Source organism: Primulina eburnea, chromosome 12 (assembly GCF_022965805.1).
Source record: "Primulina eburnea isolate SZY01 chromosome 12, ASM2296580v1, whole genome shotgun sequence".
In the NCBI taxonomy this organism is placed as follows: domain Eukaryota; kingdom Viridiplantae; phylum Streptophyta; class Magnoliopsida; order Lamiales; family Gesneriaceae; genus Primulina; species Primulina eburnea.
This window is the reverse complement of record NC_133112.1, coordinates 4,751,363-4,771,506: the sequence shown is the minus strand read 5'-3', so window position 1 is coordinate 4,771,506 and position 20,144 is coordinate 4,751,363. Positions and strand designations below refer to the sequence as shown.

Below are 20,144 nucleotides of genomic sequence, written 5' to 3'. Positions count from 1 at the left end.
CAGTCTAGAGGCGCCAAGTGGATAGTGCCGCGCGGTACTCCTCTGGGTCACTGCATCCACTACAAGATCAGACGTGGACCTAAAATGTCCCGGATCACCGAAGCCCTCCGGACCCGTCGGCCACTGTGTACTCTCGGTGTCCATGCGTCCACAAGACAGGGCTGAGCGGCCCCACAAGATATAGCTTATCTCGAAAGAGATACAGCTCAACAATAAAGGCTATCTCGAAAGAGTTACGGCTCAAGATGAAATGTAACATGCAGTAATAAACGTGACATAATAGCATGCATCATATGACATATATCAATGCACCAAATAAACATGCAACACATATAAGAATGTATACTCGACCAGGATATCTCGGATAGTACTTTCGTACCTCAAACCAGCAGATCCTAACAATCCGCCCTAGAATCAAGCCTGCGTCCGTAGCCCACTGATGTTGCTAACTCCCAACTAGAGCACAGCTCCGCTACAAAACCAGTAGCTCCCCGCTAGTGCCTGAACCTCGGGAAAAGACTAGAAACCAAACGGAAACGACTAAAAAATGCTCTGGAACGCTCGGACTTGGCGAGAAGAAGTGAAGCCTCGCGCCTCTATTTATAGCCAACGTTCGGACGATCCGATCCACTTCGGAAGATCCGATCCGGTACACTTCGGACGATCCGAACCCTGCATGTCTTCTACGTGTCCAGCCACCTGGCTCGGACGATCCGAACCCTGATCGGACGATCCGAATCCTGCATGCCTTCCACGGGTCCAGCCACCTGGCTCGGACGATCCGAATCCTGTTCGGACGCTCCGAACCCTGATCGGACGATCCGAACCCTGTTCGGTCCTTCCGATCCCACCGAAATATAATTAATCCAATAATTAACTCAAATTAGGCATCGGGATACTACATTCTTCCCCCCTAAAAAGGATTTCGTCCGCGAAATCGTGTCTGAAGAATGATAATTCTGAATAACAATACATTCAACTTAAGAATGAATTACAACCGAAAGTACAACTGCAACTACAATCATAACTGAAAATACTACAACTAGAACAACTCTGGATGCTCTGACCGCATACGACTCTCTAGTTCCCAAGTGGCTTCTTCAGTACCTCGGCGCTGCCACTGCACTAAGACAAGAGGAATGATCTTATTCCGCAACACCTTGTCTTTGCGATCTAGAATCCGAACTGGTCGTTCCACGTAAGACAAATCCGAATCAAGTTGAACTTCAGAGGGATGCAAGATGTGAGACTCATCTGCTACGTATCGTCTCAATAAAGATACGTGGAACACATCATGAATACTTGATAGGTACGGCGGCAATGCAAGTCTGTAAGCCAAATCTCCCACGCTCTCCAATATTTCAAATGGACCAATAAATCTCGGAGACAGCTTACCCTTGAGACCAAATCTCAAAATCCTGCGAAAAGGCGAAACTCGGAGAAACACTTTCTCACCTGGCTGAAAATGAAGAGGTCGACGCTTGGTGTTCGCATAACTAGCCTGTCGATCCTGAGCAATCTTAATCCGTTTCTTGATTACTGCAACCTTATCAATAGCCTGCTGGACTAACTCCGGTCCCTCAACATGTCGTTCCCCAACTTCGTCCCAGAATAATGGAGTACGACAACGTCGCCCATACAACGCTTCAAATGGTGCCATACCAATACTACGATGATAGCTGTTGTTGTACGCGAACTCAATCAAAGGCAAATGATCCTGCCAAGCGATTCCGAAATCCATAACACAAGCTCGCAACATATCCTCAAGTGTACGGATAGTCCTCTCTGACTGACCGTCGGTCTCTGGATGATAAGCCGTACTCAAACTTAGTGAAGTACCCAATGCTGACTGGAAACTACCCCAAAATCGTGAGGTAAAACGAGGATCTCTGTCACTAACAATACTGACTGGCACTCCATGCAAACGTAAAATCTCTTGAATATACAATCGAGCCATACGATCGAAAGTGAAATCACGGTTACATGGCAGAAAATGAGCAGACTTGGTGAGTCGATCCACCACTACCCAAATAGCATCACTGTTCTTCGAAGACAATGGCAAGTGAGTAATGAAATCCATCGCGATATGCTCCCACTTCCATTCAGGAATAGGTAAGTTCAACAATAATCCTCCCGGTCGACGGTGCTCTGCCTTAACCTGCTGACAAACTAGACACTTGGAGACAAACTGATAAATGCTGCGCTTCATCCCTTTCCACCAAAATCGTGTCCTCAAATCTTTATACATCTTGTTGCTTCCCGGATGAACACTCAACTTGCTTCGATGAGCCTGAGACAAGACCTCTTCTCTCAAAGTATCATCCTCTGGTACTACAACCCGATTAGACAAACACAGAAGACCATTAGACTGATAATGGAAATTACTATCTCCACCAACCAACCGAGCTAATCTCTGAGTCTTGAGATCAGACATCTGAGCATCTCGAATCCGAGTGAATAAAGTTTGCTCAGATAAAATGGTAGCAACACGAATGCTCTCCATACCTTTCCGATGTTTGAACTTAAACCCCAACGAACAACAATCCTGGACAGTACTAGACATAGCACTGGTCTGAAGTGCAGAGGCTCTCACCTTGCGACTAAGAGCATCGGCTGTGAGATTCGCAGAACCTGGATGGTACTTGATCACACAGTCATAATCTTTAAGTAGATCCATCCAACGACGTTGTCTCATGTTCAACTCAGCCTGAGTGAACAGATACTTCAGACTCTTATGATCAGTAAAGATTTCAAACTGAACACCGTACAAATAATGACGCCAGATCTTTAGCGCAAACACAATAGCAGCTAATTCTAGATCATGAATAGGGTACTTCTCCTCGTGAGATTTTAACTGCCTGGAAGCATAAGCGATCACATGACCATTCTGCGTCAACACACACCCTAAGCCTTGAAAAGAGGCATCGGTGTAAACACTGAAACCATCAGATCCTGACGGTAACGCCAAAACAGGTGCAGAAGTCAGAAGTCGACGAAGCTCTCTGAAACTATCTTCGCACTCAGATGACCACTCAAATGGAATATCCTTCCGAGTAAGTTGCGTCAATGGTCTAGCTACTTGAGAGAAATTCACGATGAAGCGACGATAATACCCTGCCAGACCTAGAAAACTATGGATCTCAGCCACTGTCGTCGGACGTGACCAATTCAGCACTGCCTCAATCTTGCTAGGATCCACAGAAACTCCTTCCTTGGAAATTACATGACCAAGGAATACTACACGATTAATCCAGAACTCGCACTTACTCAGCTTAGCATACAATTGCTTCTCGCGAAGAATCTGCAACACAATCCTCAAGTGATGGATATGCTCTTCCACACTGTGAGAATAAATCAAGATATCGTCGATGAAAACCACAACAAACTGATCTAGAAAATCCCGAAAGACTCGGTTCATCAGATCCATGAACACTGCTGGCGCATTTGTCAATCCGAATGGCATAACTAGAAACTCGTAATGCCCATATCGAGTACGAAATGCAGTCTTGGAAATATCATCATCTCTAACTCTCAACTGATGATAACCCGATCGCAAGTCAATCTTGGAGTAAATAGAGGTACCCTGAAGCTGATCGAACAAGTCATCAATACGAGGTAATGGATACTTGTTTTTGATCGTCACACGATTCAGCTGGCGATAATCAATGCACAATCGCATCGATCCATCCTTCTTCTTGACAAACAAGACTGGAGCTCCCCAAGGTGAGACACTCGGGCGAATATAACCTTTATCAAGAAGATCCTGCAATTGCTGCTTCAATTCTCTCATCTCTGACGGAGCAAGACGATAGGGGGCACGAGAAATCGGTGTAGTCCCTGGCATTAACTCGATGCCAAATTCCACCTCTCTAATCGGAGGAAAACCAGGAATCTCATCTGGAAAAACATCAGGAAACTCACAAACCACTGGAATATCATCTATACCAACACTACCTGTGGATGAATCAATCGCATAGATGAGGTAGCCTTCCCCGCCCGACTCTAAAGCACGACAGGCTTTCAGAGCAGATACCACTGGCATCGGAGGTCGCGCTCCCTCACCATAGAAAAACCAACTAGAGCTCTCAGTCGTACGAAACTGAACAAGCTTCTGGTAACAGTCCACAGTAGCTCGGTAGGTAGTCAATAGGTCTATACCCACAATACAATCAAAATCTTCCATCTCTAGGATCATAAGATTCGCAATCAATTCGTTACCCTCAAAATCTAAGAGACAACCCATCACTAGACGCTTTGCTAACACCGAATGACCCATCGGAGTAGAAACGGAAAGAATGACGTCTAGAGAAACATACGGTAACTTATGACGCTTAACAAATCGTGCAGAAATGAATGAATGTGATGCTCCGGTATCAATAAGAACAAAAGCAGGAATACCGCATAAACAAAAGTACCTGCTATGACTCTCCCTGTCTCATCTGCAGCCTGATCCTGGTTCAGCGCAAATACCTGACCTTGGGCACGAGGTCGAAGGTTTGAACTACCCATTGCCTGACCCTGCATCCTCTGCTGGACAGTCGTCTGAGATCCGGAACCAGATCCTGCTCCACCTCGCAACTGAGGGCAATTCTTCTTAAGATGACCCATCTCTCCACACTGAAAACAAGCTCCCGCGGCTGATCGGCACTGCTCCGATGGATGGTTCTTCCCACAATGCACACAAGAAACCTTCTTCTTACCAAAGCGAAAAACACCGCTAGACCGTGATCCAGATCCAGAAGAAGAAGAACCAGATTTCTTGAAAGACTGAGATCGAGGGCTCAAAGTACTCGGAGGTCTGGAAGAAAGAATAGACCTACCACGCTGGAGACTGATCTCTGCCTGGCGACACCGGTTCACTAACCCATCATAAGAAGTAGGATTATCGCAGACAGTGACTCGATCAAAAATCTCCTGGTTAAGACCCTGAAGGAAATGGTCATACTTGGCCTCAGAACTGCCACTGATATGAGGAGCAAAGGGTAACAACTCGAAGAACTTCTGCTGATATTCATCAACAGACATACTACCCTGCTTAAGATTCAGAAGTTCAATCGTCTTTGCCTGACGAAGGGCTGGAGGAAAATATAGCTGCATGAAAGCTGCACGGAAATCGGCCCAAGTCACCCTACCCTGAGACTGGACTATCGGCGCAGAAGTCGATCGCCACCACTTACGCGCACGGCCCTCGAGAAGAAAACTAAGGGTCTCCATCTGCTGCTCTTCGGTGCACTGGAATGCACGGAAACAACTCTCTATGCGCTCTAACCAATCCTCAGCATCATCGGGAGTCTCACCACCGACTAAAGGCTTAGGCCCCATCTGAATGAAACGGTGCATCTCAAAACGCCTAGGGCCATCACGACGATGACGATGTTCACGATGACGCCTACGATCGTCCTGGTCACCCCAACGACCTACACTCCCCTGACTACTCTCATCACCAAGGTGGTCAGCCATTGCTACAAGATAGAATGGGGAAAATGGTAAAATGGTCAACGAAAATCCCAAAACAGAATCTATATCCCAAAATCATATGCATGCTCTGATACCATAAATGTAGTGACCCGTTCCAGAATCACCTACTAATCAAGAACTAAGCACGCAATTAACTTAATTAAAAACAATCAGAGATAAATGCGGAAAATGGTCAACCAACGATAGTTATACAACCCAAAAGATATCCAGAACAACTTAGAAATAAAATATGCGGTACAACCATATCGAATCAAATGGTACTGAAGAAATAACTCAACCGGCTACTCCACGTCCTCCTCATCCTCCTCCTGAGCCATCCAACCTGAGGCCTGCCCCGTGGGAAATGGGGTGTCCAAGATAAACAAAACCGAGGACGTGAGCGATAAGAACGCCCAGTACAAAAGCATGAGTATACAAGCCTATATGAAATGCACATGCTATGATATGATACTAGGGTAGTCAAGAAACAGGAGTCACAAAAGATCTCAATATGCTCAGTCTAGAGGCGCCAAGTGGATAGTGCCGCGCGGTACTCCTCTGGGTCACTGCATCCACTACAAGATCAGACGTGGACCTAAAATGTCCCGGATCACCGAAGCCCTCCGGACCCGTCGGCCACTGTGTACTCTCGGTGTCCATGCGTCCACAAGACAGGGCTGAGCGGCCCCACAAGATATAGCTTATCTCGAAAGAGATACAGCTCAACAATAAAGGCTATCTCGAAAGAGATACGGCTCAAGATGAAATGTAACATGCAGTAATAAACGTGACATAATAGCATGCATCATATGACATATATCAATGCACCAAATAAACATGCAACACATATAAGAATGTATACTCGACCAGGATATCTCGGATAGTACTTTCGTACCTCAAACCAGCAGATCCTAACAATCCGCCCTAGAATCAAGCCTGCGTCCGTAGCCCACTGATGTTGCTAACTCCCAACTAGAGCACAGCTCCGCTACAAAACCAGTAGCTCCCCGCTAGTGCCTGAACCTCGGGAAAAGACTAGAAACCAAACGGAAACGACTAAAAAAATGCTCTGGAACGCTCGGACTTGGCGAGAAGAAGTGAAGCCTCGCGCCTCTATTTATAGCCAACGTTCGGACGATCCGATCCACTTCGGAAGATCCGATCCGGTACACTTCGGACGATCCGAACCCTGCATGTCTTCTACGTGTCCAGCCACCTGGCTCGGACGATCCGAACCCTGATCGGACGATCCGAATCCTGCATGCCTTCCACGGGTCCAGCCACCTGGCTCGGACGATCCGAATCCTGTTCGGACGCTCCGAACCCTGATCGGACGATCCGAACCCTGTTCGGTCCTTCCGATCCCACCGAAATATAATTAATCCAATAATTAACTCAAATTAGGCATCGGGATACTACATTACCCTGGTATCATATCATAGCATGTGCATTTCATATAGGCTTGTATACTCATGCTTTTGTACTGGGCGTTCTTATCGCTCACGTCCTCGGTTTTGTTTATCTTGGACACCCCATTTCCCACGGGGCAGGCCTCAGGTTGGATGGCTCAGGAGGAGGATGAGGAGGACGTGGAGTAGCCGGTTGAGTTATTTCTTCAGTACCATTTGATTCGTTATGGTTGTACCGCATATTTTATTTCTAAGTTGTTCTGGATATCTTTTGGGTTGTATAACTATCGTTGGTTGACCATTTTCCGCATTTATCTCTGATTGTTTTTAATTAAGTTAATTGCGTGCTTAGTTCTTGATTAGTAGGTGATTCTGGAACGGGTCACTACATTTATGGTATCAGAGCATGCATATGATTTTGGGATATAGATTCTGTTTTGGGATTTTCGTTGACCATTTTACCATTTTCCCCATTCTATCTTGTAGCAATGGCTGACCACCTTGGTGATGAGAGTAGTCAGGGGAGTGTAGGTCGTTGGGGTGACCAGGACGATCGTAGGCGTCATCGTGAACATCGTCATCGTCGTGATGGCCCTAGGCGTTTTGAGATGCACCGTTTCATTCAGATGGGGCCTAAGCCTTTAGTCGGTGGTGAGACTCCCGATGATGCTGAGGATTGGTTAGAGCGCATGGAGAGTTGTTTCCGTGCATTCCAGTGCACCGAAGAGCAGCAGATGGAGACCCTTAGTTTTCTTCTCGAGGGCCGTGCGCGTAAGTGGTGGCGATCGACTTCTGCGCCGATAGTCCAGTCTCAGGGTAGGGTGACTTGGGCCGATTTCCGTGCAGCTTTCATGCAGCTATATTTTCCTCCAGCCCTTCGTCAGGCAAAGACGATTGAACTTCTGAATCTTAAGCAGGGTAGTATGTCTGTTGATGAATATCAGCAGAAGTTCTTCGAGTTGTTACCCTTTGCTCCTCATATCAGTGGCAGTTCTGAGGCCAAGTATGACCATTTCCTTCAGGGTCTTAACCAGGAGATTTTTGATCGAGTCACTGTCTGCGATAATCCTACTTCTTATGATGGGTTAGTGAACCGGTGTCGCCAGGCAGAGATCAGTCTCCAGCGTGGTAGGTCTATTCTTTCTTCCAGACCTCCGAGTACTTTGAGCCCTCGATCTCAGTCTTTCAAGAAATCTGGTTCTTCTTCTTCTGGATCTGGATCACGGTCTAGCGGTGTTTTTCGCTTTGGTAAGAAGAAGGTTTCTTGTGTGCATTGTGGGAAGAACCATCCATCGGAGCAGTGCCGATCAGCCGCGGGAGCTTGTTTTCAGTGCGGAGAGATGGGTCATCTTAAGAAGAATTGCCCTCAGTTGCGAGGTGGAGCAGGATCTGGTTCCGGATCTCAGACGACTGTTCAGCAGAGGATGCAGGGTCAGGCAATGGGTAGTTCAAACCTTCGACCTCGTGCCCAAGGTCAGGTATTTGCGCTGAACCAGGATCAGGCTACAGATGAGACAGGGAGAGTCATAGCAGGTACTTTTTGTTTATGCGGTATTCCTGCTTTTGTTCTTATTGATACCGGAGCATCACATTCATTCATTTCTGCACGATTTGTTAAGCGTCATAAGTTACCGTATGTTTCTCTAGACGTCATTCTTTCCGTTTCTACTCCGATGGGTCATTCGGTGTTAGCAAAGCGTCTAGTGATGGGTTGTCCCTTAGATTTTGAGGGTAACGAATTGATTGCGAATCTTATGATCCTAGAGATGGAAGATTTTGATTGTATTGTGGGTATAGACCTATTGACTACCTACCGAGCTACTGTGGATTGTTACCAGAAGCTTGTTCAGTTTCGTACGACTGAGAGCTCTAGTTGGTTTTTCTATGGTGAGGGAGCGCGACCTCCGATGCCAGTGGTATCTGCTCTGAAAGCCTGTCGTGCTTTAGAGTCGGGCGGGGAAGGCTACCTCATCTATGCGATTGATTCATCCACAGGTAGTGTTGGTATAGATGATATTCCAGTGGTTTGTGAGTTTCCTGATGTTTTTCCAGATGAGATTCCTGGTTTTCCTCCGATTAGAGAGGTGGAATTTGGCATCGAGTTAATGCCAGGGACTACACCGATTTCTCGTGCCCCCTATCGTCTTGCTCCGTCAGAGATGAGAGAATTGAAGCAGCAATTGCAGGATCTTCTTGATAAAGGTTATATTCGCCCGAGTGTCTCACCTTGGGGAGCTCCAGTCTTGTTTGTCAAGAAGAAGGATGGATCGATGCGATTGTGCATTGATTATCGCCAGCTGAATCGTGTGACGATCAAAAACAAGTATCCATTACCTCGTATTGATGACTTGTTCGATCAGCTTCAGGGTACCTCTATTTACTCCAAGATTGACTTGCGATCGGGTTATCATCAGTTGAGAGTTAGAGATGATGATATTTCCAAGACTGCATTTCGTACTCGATATGGGCATTACGAGTTTCTAGTTATGCCATTCGGATTGACAAATGCGCCAGCAGTGTTCATGGATCTGATGAACCGAGTCTTTCGGGATTTTCTAGATCAGTTTGTTGTGGTTTTCATCGACGATATCTTGATTTATTCTCACAGTGTGGAAGAGCATATCCATCACTTGAGGATTGTGTTGCAGATTCTTCGCGAGAAGCAATTGTATGCTAAGCTGAGTAAGTGCGAGTTCTGGATTAATCGTGTAGTATTCCTTGGTCATGTAATTTCCAAGGAAGGAGTTTCTGTGGATCCTAGCAAGATTGAGGCAGTGCTGAATTGGTCACGTCCGACGACAGTGGCTGAGATCCATAGTTTTCTAGGTCTGGCAGGGTATTATCGTCGCTTCATCGTGAATTTCTCTCAAGTAGCTAGACCATTGACGCAACTTACTCGGAAGGATATTCCATTTGAGTGGTCATCTGAGTGCGAAGATAGTTTCAGAGAGCTTCGTCGACTTCTGACTTCTGCACCTGTTTTGGCGTTACCGTCAGGATCTGATGGTTTCAGTGTTTACACCGATGCCTCTTTTCAAGGCTTAGGGTGTGTGTTGACGCAGAATGGTCATGTGATCGCTTATGCTTCCAGGCAGTTAAAATCTCACGAGGAGAAGTACCCTATTCATGATCTAGAATTAGCTGCTATTGTGTTTGCGCTAAAGATCTGGCGTCATTATTTGTACGGTGTTCAGTTTGAAATCTTTACTGATCATAAGAGTCTGAAGTATCTGTTCACTCAGGCTGAGTTGAACATGAGACAACGTCGTTGGATGGATCTACTTAAAGATTATGACTGTGTGATCAAGTACCATCCAGGTTCTGCGAATCTCACAGCCGATGCTCTTAGTCGCAAGGTGAGAGCCTCTGCACTTCAGACCAGTGCTATGTCTAGTACTGTCCAGGATTGTTGTTCGTTGGGGTTTAAGTTCAAACATCGGAAAGGTATGGAGAGCATTCGTGTTGCTACCATTTTATCTGAGCCAACTTTATTCACTCGGATTCGAGATGCTCAGATGTCTGATCTCAAGACTCAGAGATTAGCTCGGTTGGTTGGTGGAGATAGTAATTTCCATTATCAGTCTAATGGTCTTCTGTGTTTGTCTAATCGGGTTGTAGTACCAGAGGATGATACTTTGAGAGAAGAGGTCTTGTCTCAGGCTCATCGAAGCAAGTTGAGTGTTCATCCGGGAAGCAACAAGATGTATAAAGATTTGAGGACACGATTTTGGTGGAAAGGGATGAAGCGCAGCATTTATCAGTTTGTCTCCAAGTGTCTAGTTTGTTAGCAGGTTAAGGCAGAGCACCGTCGACCGGGAGGATTATTGTTGAACTTACCTATTCCTGAATGGAAGTGGGAGCATATCGCGATGGATTTCATTACTCACTTGCCATTGTCTTCGAAGAACAGTGATGCTATTTGGGTAGTGGTGGATCGACTCACCAAGTCTGCTCATTTTCTGCCATATAACCGTGATTTCACTTTCGATCGTATGGCTCGATTGTATATTCAAGAGATTTTACGTTTGCATGGAGTGCCAGTCAGTATTGTTAGTGACAGAGATCCTCGTTTTACCTCACGATTTTGGGGTAGTTTCCAGTCAGCATTGGGTACTTCACTAAGTTTGAGTACGGCTTATCATCCAGAGACCGACGGTCAGTCAGAGAGGACTATCCGTACACTTGAGGATATGTTGCGAGCTTGTGTTATGGATTTCGGAATCGCTTGGCAGGATCATTTGCCTTTGATTGAGTTCGCGTACAACAACAGCTATCATCGTAGTATTGGTATGGCACCATTTGAGGCGTTGTATGGGCGACGTTGTCGTACTCCATTATTCTGGGACGAAGTTGGGGAACGACATGTTGAGGGACCGGAGTTAGTCCAGCAGGCTATTGATAAGGTTGCAGTAATCAAGAAACGGATTAAGATTGCTCAGGATCGACAGGCTAGTTATGCGAACACCAAGCGTCGACCTCTTCATTTTCAGCCAGGTGAGAAAGTGTTTCTCCGAGTTTCGCCTTTTCGCAGGATTTTGGGATTTGGTCTCAAGGGTAAGCTGTCTCCGAGATTTATTGGTCCATTTGAAATATTGGAGAGCGTGGGAGATTTGGCTTACAGACTTGCATTGCCGCCGTACCTATCAAGTATTCATGATGTGTTCCACGTATCTTTATTGAGACGATACGTAGCAGATGAGTCTCACATCTTGCATCCCTCTGAAGTTCAACTTGATTCGGATTTATCTTACGTGGAACGACCAGTTCGGATTCTAGATCGCAAAGACAAGGTGTTGCGGAATAAGATCATTCCTCTTGTCTTAGTGCAGTGGCAGCGCCGAGGTACTGAAGAAGCCACTTGGGAACTAGAGAGTCGTATGCGGTCAGAGCATCCAGAGTTGTTCTAGTTGTAGTATTTTCAGTTATGATTGTAGTTGCAGTTGTACTTTCGGTTGTAATTCATTCTTAAGTTGAATGTATTGTTATTCAGAATTATCATTCTTCAGACACGATTTCGCGGACGAAATCCTTTTTAGGGGGGAAGAATGTAGTATCCCGATGCCTAATTTGAGTTAATTATTGGATTAATTATATTTCGGTGGGATCGGAAGGACCGAACAGGGTTCGGATCGTCCGATCAGGGTTCGGAGCGTCCGAACAGGATTCGGATTGTCCGAGCCAGATGGCTGGACCCGTGGAAGGCATGCAGGATTCGGATCATCCGATCAGGGTTCGGATCGTCCGAGCCAGGTGGCTGGACACGTAGAAGACATGCAGGGTTCGGATCGTCCGAAGTGTACCGGATCGGATCTTCCGAAGTGGATCGGATCGTCCGAACGTTGGCTATAAATAGAGGCGCGAGGCTTCACTTCTTCTCGCCAAGTCCGAGCGTTCCAGAGCATTTTTTAGTCGTTTCCGTTTGGTTTCTAGTCTTTTCCCGAGGTTCAGGCACTAGCGGGGAGCTACTGGTTTTGTAGCGGAGCTGCGCTCTAGTTGGGAGTTAGCAACATCAGTGGGCTACGGACGCAGGCTTGATTCTAGGGCGGATTGTTAGGATCTGCTGGTTTGAGGTACGAAAGTACTATCCGAGATATCCTGGTCGAGTATACATTCTTATATGTGTTGCATGTTTATTTGGTGCATTGATATATGTCATATGATGCATGCTATTATGTCACGTTTATTACTGCATGTTACATTTCATCTTGAGCCGTATCTCTTTCGAGATAGCCTTTATTGTTGAGCTGTATCTCTTTCGAGATAAGCTATATCTTGTGGGGCCGCTCAGCCCTGTCTTGTGGACGCATGGACACCGAGAGTACACAGTGGCCGACGGGTCCGGAGGGCTTCGGTGATCCGGGACATTTTAGGTCCACGTCTGATCTTGTAGTGGATGCAGTGACCCAGAGGAGTACCGCGCGGCACTATCCACTTGGCGCCTCTAGACTGAGCATATTGAGATCTTTTGTGACTCCTGTTTCTTGACTACCCTGGTATCATATCATAGCATGTGCATTTCATATAGGCTTGTATACTCATGCTTTTGTACTGGGCGTTCTTATCGCTCACGACCTCGGTTTTGTTTATCTTGGACACCCCATTTCCCACGGGGCAGGCCTCAGGTTGGATGGCTCAGGAGGAGGATGAGGAGGACGTGGAGTAGCCGGTTGAGTTATTTCTTCAGTACCATTTGATTCGATATGGTTGTACCGCATATTTTATTTCTAAGTTGTTCTGGATATCTTTTGGGTTGTATAACTATCGTTGGTTGACCATTTTCCGCATTTATCTCTGATTGTTTTTAATTAAGTTAATTGCGTGCTTAGTTCTTGATTAGTAGGTGATTCTGGAACGGGTCACTACAGAAAGACTCTTCTTTCTGCTTCTCAAACTTGGAAAGCCATGAAAAGTGGAGAAGAAGTTTACCTAGCCATGTTAAGCGAGGTAAAACAAGAAACTGCACCTACACTAGAAGAGATTCCGGTAGTGCAAGAATTCCCGGATGTCTTTCCTGAAGAACTCCCGGGCGAACTTCCTGATCGCGAAGTGGAATTTGAGATTAACCTAGTGCCCAATGCTACACCAATCTCAAAAGCACCATACCGAATGGCTCCAGCAGAGTTGAAAGAACTCAAAGAGCAACTTCAAGAGTTGTTGGATAAGAAGCAGATTCGACCAAGCGCGTCTCCGTGGGGAGCTCCTGTCCTATTTGTAAAGAAGAAGGACGGAAGCATGAGGATGTGTATCGATTACAGAGAGCTGAACAAGATCACAATCAAAAACAAGTATCCGCTTCCAAGGATAGATGACTTGTTTGACCAACTCAAAGGAGCTTCAGTCTTTTCCAAGCTCGACTTAAGGTCAGGCTACCACCAATTGAAGGTCAAATCAGACGATATCCCAAAGACAATGTTCAGGACAAGGTACGGACACTATGAGTTCACAGTGATGCCGTTCGGATTAACAAACGCTCCGGCAGTATTCATGGATCTCATGAACAGAGTGTTTAAACCATTTCTTGACAAGTTTGTTGTGGTATTCATCGACGACATTCTAGTATATTCGTCAAGTGAAGAAGACCACAAAGAACATCTTCGTCTCACCCTCCAGAAGCTGAGAGAAAAGGAACAATACGCCAAGTTCAAGAAATGCGAATTCTGGCTAAAGAGCGGCGCATTCTTGGGACACATAATATCAGCAGCAGGAGTATCTGTGGACCCTAAGAAAGTGGAGGCAATCTCGGATTGGCCTACACCAAAGAATGTGACAGAGGTACGAAGTTTCTTGGGATTAGCATGCTATTATCGAAAATTTGTTGAAGGATTCTCTTCAATAGCCATACCCCTCACCAAGCTCACACAGAAGAACTCTAAATTTCAATGGAGTGAAAAATGTGAGCAAAGCTTCGAGACTTTGAAGAAGAAGCTTACGTCCACACCAGTGCTAGTATTACCTATGGAGGGTAAGGACTACACTGTCTACAGTGATGCATCCAAAGAAGGTTTAGGATGTGTACTCATGCAGGAGGGAAGGGTGATTGCATACGCATCAAGGCAGTTGAAGCCGTATGAACAAAATTACCCAACGCATGACCTCGAGCTAGCTGCAGTGGTATTCGCACTAAAGATTTGGAGATATTATCTTTATGGAGCCAAGTGTGAGATTTTCACTGATCACCAAAGTCTCAAATATTTGTTCACACAAAAGGAACTAAATATGAGTCAAAGACGATGGATCGAACTCATGAAGGATTACGACTTGACAATAAGCTACCATCCAGGCAAAGCCAACAAAGTAGCAGATGCTTTAAGTCGAAAGAATATGAGTAAGGTGATCCTGACATCAATCTCAGCACAACCATGTCTTCGAGAGACAATCAAGATGAGTCAAGATAGAGATTCCACCCTAGTGAAGCTGAAAGAGCAAGCTAAAGAAGGGAAATCACCAGAATTTGAAACAGATAACAAAGGAATCTTGTGGATGAACGGACGATTGTGCGTACCAGACATTGATGACCTTCGACAAGAAGTAATGTCTGAAGCACATAAGTCAAAATTTTCAGTTCATCCTGGCATTACCAAGATGTACAGAGATTTGAAGAAAATTTTTTGGTGGAGTGGAATGAAGAAAGACGTGGCGAAATTTGTTTCGAAGTGTCACGTATGCCAGCAAGTCAAGGCAGAGCACCAAAGACCTGGAGGACTTCTGCAACCTCTAGAAATTCCAGAATGGAAATGAGAGCATATTTCTATGGATTTCGTTGTGGGTTTACCAAAGACGAGACAAGGTCATGACGGAGTATGGGTAATCGTTGATAGACTCACAAAATCTGCGCATTTCTTACCTGTCTGCATGAACTATAGTTTGGATAAGCTAGCCACATTGTACATGAATGAGATCGTACGATTGCATGGAGTTCCAGCTAGCATACTGTCAGACAGAGATCCTAGATTTACATCTCGATTTTGGAAGAACTTTCAACAAGCTATGGGGACAAAGGTTACTCATAGTACGGCCTACCATTCTCAGACCGATGGCCAAACAGAGAGAACAATTCAAACTCTGGAAGATATGCTGAGAGCATGTGCCTTGGACTTCAGTGGTAATTGGAGCGAACATCTGCCCTTAATCGAGTTCGCATACAATAATAGTTACAACAGCAGCATTGAAATGGCACCATACGAAGCTCTGTATGGACGAAAATGTCGATCACCACTGTATTGGGATGAAGTAGGAGAAAAAGCCATCGTTGGACCTGAACTGATCCAAGAAACAGTGGATAAAGTTGCTATGATCAAAGAGCGACTAAAAGCTGCACAAGATCGACAGAAAAGTTGGGCTGACTTGAAAAGAAGACCCGTTGAATTCGAAGTTGGAGAGAAGGCATATGTAAAAGTGTCACCCATGAAGGGTGTAATCCGATTCAATAAGGCTGGGAAACTGAATCCCAGATACGTCGGACCATTTGAAATTCTTGAGAAAGTGGGAACGTTTGCTTATAGATTAGCACTCCCACCCGACATGTCAAGAATTCACAATGTATTCCACGTCTCGCAGCTGAGGAGATATATTGCCGATCCTAGTCATATTCTGGAAGCTGGACCACTGTTGGTTGAAGGCAATCTAAATAAAGAGCTGAAATATGAAGAAATTCCGATTCGAATTGTGGATAACAAAGACCAAGTACTGAGACGACGAACTATTCCATATGTCAAAGTACAATAGTCCAATCACACCGAAAGAGAAGCTACTTGGGAGTTGGAAGAAAAGATGCGAGAACAATACCCTCATCTCTTTGAAGATCATGCTTAGCCAAGTTTCGAGGACGAAACTTCTCATAAGGAGGGAGGGATGTGAGAACCTGAAATTCCAGCAGCTAGCAAATTTCAGCATAAGCTAAAAATTCCAGCAGAAGCTAAGATTTCAGAAGCTGGTATTTTTCCAACAGATTGGAATCCAGCAGCAGACAACAGATAAAATCCAGCAGCAGCACGAAATTCCAGCAGACAGTTACTGATTCAGCTTGAACTTGTAACTGAAGCATTTAACACGAAATAAAGATTGTTAATGTCAGATTATGGCCTTTAATGGGGAGGCTAACAGTCAGAATTTCACCTATAAATATCACTCTCAAACACCTGAATTGGTTTACCAAAACCTTGAGTTATCACCTGAAATTAGAGCTAAGAGAGTGCATTTTCGAAGCTGTAAAATCCAGTAGCGAGGCAAGCAGATTTCAGTAGACTTCAACCGAAACTCTAGCAATTTACGGTAAGTGGGCTTATATGTAAATATCTTGAAATCCGTTTGATAATTCTGTTTCAAAGTTCAGTTTCTGTATGTTTGATTTCTGATTTTGAAGCACTGAAACTCCCTAGTGAACTAATGGTAGGAATATATATTCTGAACATTTCTGAATTCTGATTCTGATTCTGGCCTCACCCCTTAGAGGAGAGAACATATAGGGGACTGATATCAGTTTAGCCATGAAATTCACTAACGTGCTCAGTGCTTACTAATTCTGAATTCTGTTCTGTAATTTCGGAATTCTGATTACTGTTCTGAAAACAAGAATTCTCTATATATCATCGTATTACTGTTTCTGTTGAAAACGATTTCGAAACTGGGAGTTATTCCCGCCCCTGCTTACTGAGTGACAATCATATCACTCACCCACCAAACCCATCTCAGACAAAAACGAGGAAGAGTTGATAGAAGAAGATGAGCAACGTCAGTTTTGGGACTGGTGATGAAGATCGTTGTTATCAGTTCTTATTTATGTTTATTTCGCTGCATTTGTTAAGACGATGTTGTAATTGGTTTTACATTTCCGTTGTAAACATTATTATTGAGTTGTATCAGACAATGAATATTCAGTATTATGAATAAAAGACTGGTTTTTCTGAAATTCTGTACTTCTGAGGCTTGTTGTTTTCGAATGTAAATTTGAGAGCAACGCCGGTGTCAACCAACCCCGTCCCGGGGCGTGACACCGACAGCATAATACTTTTTTATGAATATAAAGTCTCTGGATACAATAAGAAAAAACAGATATGAAATTCATTTAAATATAATTTTAGGAATATAAAAAGTAGCAATATACTCATATTTTAAGATTATATGATAGTTTAATTTATTTATTTTTTGATTTTATTAAATTATTTATTTATGACATAAACAGTAGCATAGAGTTTTATATGGGTGTTTAGAATGGGTGTTTAGAAAAACTATTATCTTATTAATTTATTAAAATTATCAATTTGTCCCTTTAGCCCATGTTGGGAGCAAGAAAGACTATTATCTAGTAGAGGTGATTAACCAATTGAATAATAAATTATGGAGGTTACACTGTCCTTTCATGCTCATATTTTTTAAATTTATAAACCGTGCACCCTTTTTATGGCTATTTTTACTGCACAGGTTGTTTCAGATGATCCTTTAGATTTCATGGAACAGCCTTCTTCAGGCCTTGCTATTCAAGGCCTTCTGAGACCTGCATTCATCGAAGAACATTCTGTCATCCAAAAGAATGTAACAGATCCTGAATGTAGTGATACCGATTCAAGTAACATTGACAATGAACAACAGGAAGAAGGCACTGTGAAGATCAATGGCCACAGATGCGAAAAAGAACAAACACAAGATGATCCAAGTTGGGCAGAGGAATTGGAGAAGGAAGAAAACCTTGGAAGTGGATTTGCATTTTACAAACTAGAGATGATTAAAATTCAGTTAGTGTCAGCGCACGGACGTGAGGTAAATCTATCGTTTTCCTAGTGAATCTTAGCAGTATATGTTGTTTCTTGTTGTGCCAGAATTGTTTTTGTACTTGACAAAGTTTATTAGTTTTCAGGATTTAACACTAGAGAACTGCCAAATGTTACTCTCCTTTTCCCTGCCTTTTATATTTATTAACTTTGACCGTCATTTCAAGTATATCTTCATACACACACCGACAAGGCAATTTCTGGATACAACATAGTAACAGGTCCTACATGACCTGGAGACATAGACTCTGTTTTATGCTGTATATCACTAGACGAAAAAAATGTGATAGTTTGTCATGATAACAACTTTTTACATTGATGAAATGAACGAAAACTTATGCTTGACATCCCTATTCTCTCCTCAAATGATTGATGTTACTGTAGTTTTGAGCAATGCAATTTTGTACTGATTACATATGGGAAATGGGGAGTATGATGGAGTTGTCATGAGTGGAGTAGAAAAAGTTTTCGATGCATTATGTCTCATACTCTTGTTCACTCTGGTTGATTGACTGACGATGACACATTTGATTCTGTTTCTCCAGACTCTATTATCCACGGCATGTTATTTGGTATTGGGAAGGAAAATTGTGATTTAATTATTCATGCAGAATTTTGTTGAAATAGAAGATTATAAAAGGGCTGGACCTGATGCTATAGCACATTCAGCTGCAAAAATAATATCACGCCTCAAGGCTGGTGGAGAAAAGACCACGCAAGCTCTAAAATCTCTTTGTTGGAGATGTAAAGGGATTCAAGTTGAGGTAACACTCTGAACAACCGATCGAGCTTTCAAAGCATTAGTTATTGTGAGCCTGAGAAATATATATGTTGAAACTTGATTTAAGCTTTACTGTTATCTAATATTGGAAAATGAATTTAGACATAAGGTTCTATTACGCCCATATGTAGTAGAGATTTGTGGCAAGAAGAAAGTGTAAGGAACTAAAACATCATCATCCCCCACCACATTTTCCATGCCCATGTACAAATCGTCCTAGCTATAAGTCGTTTCCCACCCAGAAGCATAGAAATTTATTAAAGTTGTAGTTGATTTATGATTTTTGTTTTCACTTGGCTGATTCATCTACTTGTATGATGGATTATCCACTCTAGCAGTGTATTGCCATTGAATTAGGGAGTAAAAGAACCATCTAATGAGTCATCAGAAAATCTTAATATGCAGTTGCTTTGTTTTTGTACTAATTTTTTACAACTTGAAACAATGACAGGAATGTGCTCTTGTAGGAGTAGACAGCCTTGGTTTCGACTTGCGGGTCTGCTCGGGAACACAACTTCAAACACTGCGCTTTCCATTCAAAAAACGGGTGTGTACGCTTTTCTTTCCCTTACTTTTGGGTGGTTCATAATTTCCTTGCTGGATGTTTCTTAACAACAGAACATCATCTCAATGTCATTCATTACACAGCAGTGTCGGGAAATATCATTTGGTAGCTTTCAGATATGGTTGCGTGTAGAAAGAGGGCGAAATTCTTGATATGATTTAGATATTTCACATTACTTTTTAAACACGCTATAGGTAGATAAAATGAAGAATGGGATCTAGAGTACAAATAAATAACTGAAACATAGTCTTATCTAAATGTCAAGTGGATGGGAGAACGAGAAAGCTATGCTTACGTAGCATCTTTACCTTTTGCTTGCATCTTGTTTAGCCACTTCAAATATGGGTTATGGTTTATCATTATTCATCAATATTCACGACTATATTCTAGGGTCACCCATCGCCTAGACGGTCCTGAGCGTTTTAGAACACTAATAATTAATATTCATGACTATACTGTAGCGAAGGGTTGCGTACTTACTGTCGTATCAAAAATGAATAATGATACAACTCTATTCAAATATTTAAAAATGTAGAACAATCCCAATGCAACCTTTTGATAGCTGTGGCACATAGGACCATAGAGATAATTGTCGTTCACCAGCAAGTCCTCCCAACAATTGTACCAAACTTCAACTAAAAGGAATCAAACATATGGCATGGACT

The 20,144-nt window shown here is 43.6% G+C and overlaps 1 protein-coding gene across 2 annotated transcripts in view; it reads left to right on the top strand.

Annotated features, from left to right (window-relative positions):
- LOC140807143 (uncharacterized protein At3g49140-like) overlaps positions 1-20,144 on the top strand; it is a 30,039-nt gene that overhangs the window by 8,739 nt on the left and 1,156 nt on the right. For both annotated transcript variants that reach the window (XM_073163856.1, XM_073163857.1), the window contains exons 7-9: positions 17,787-18,122; positions 18,745-18,897; positions 19,366-19,461. In XM_073163856.1, the coding sequence (XP_073019957.1) occupies positions 17,787-18,122; positions 18,745-18,897; positions 19,366-19,461 (585 nt within the window). The remainder of the gene's footprint in view (positions 1-17,786; positions 18,123-18,744; positions 18,898-19,365; positions 19,462-20,144) is intronic.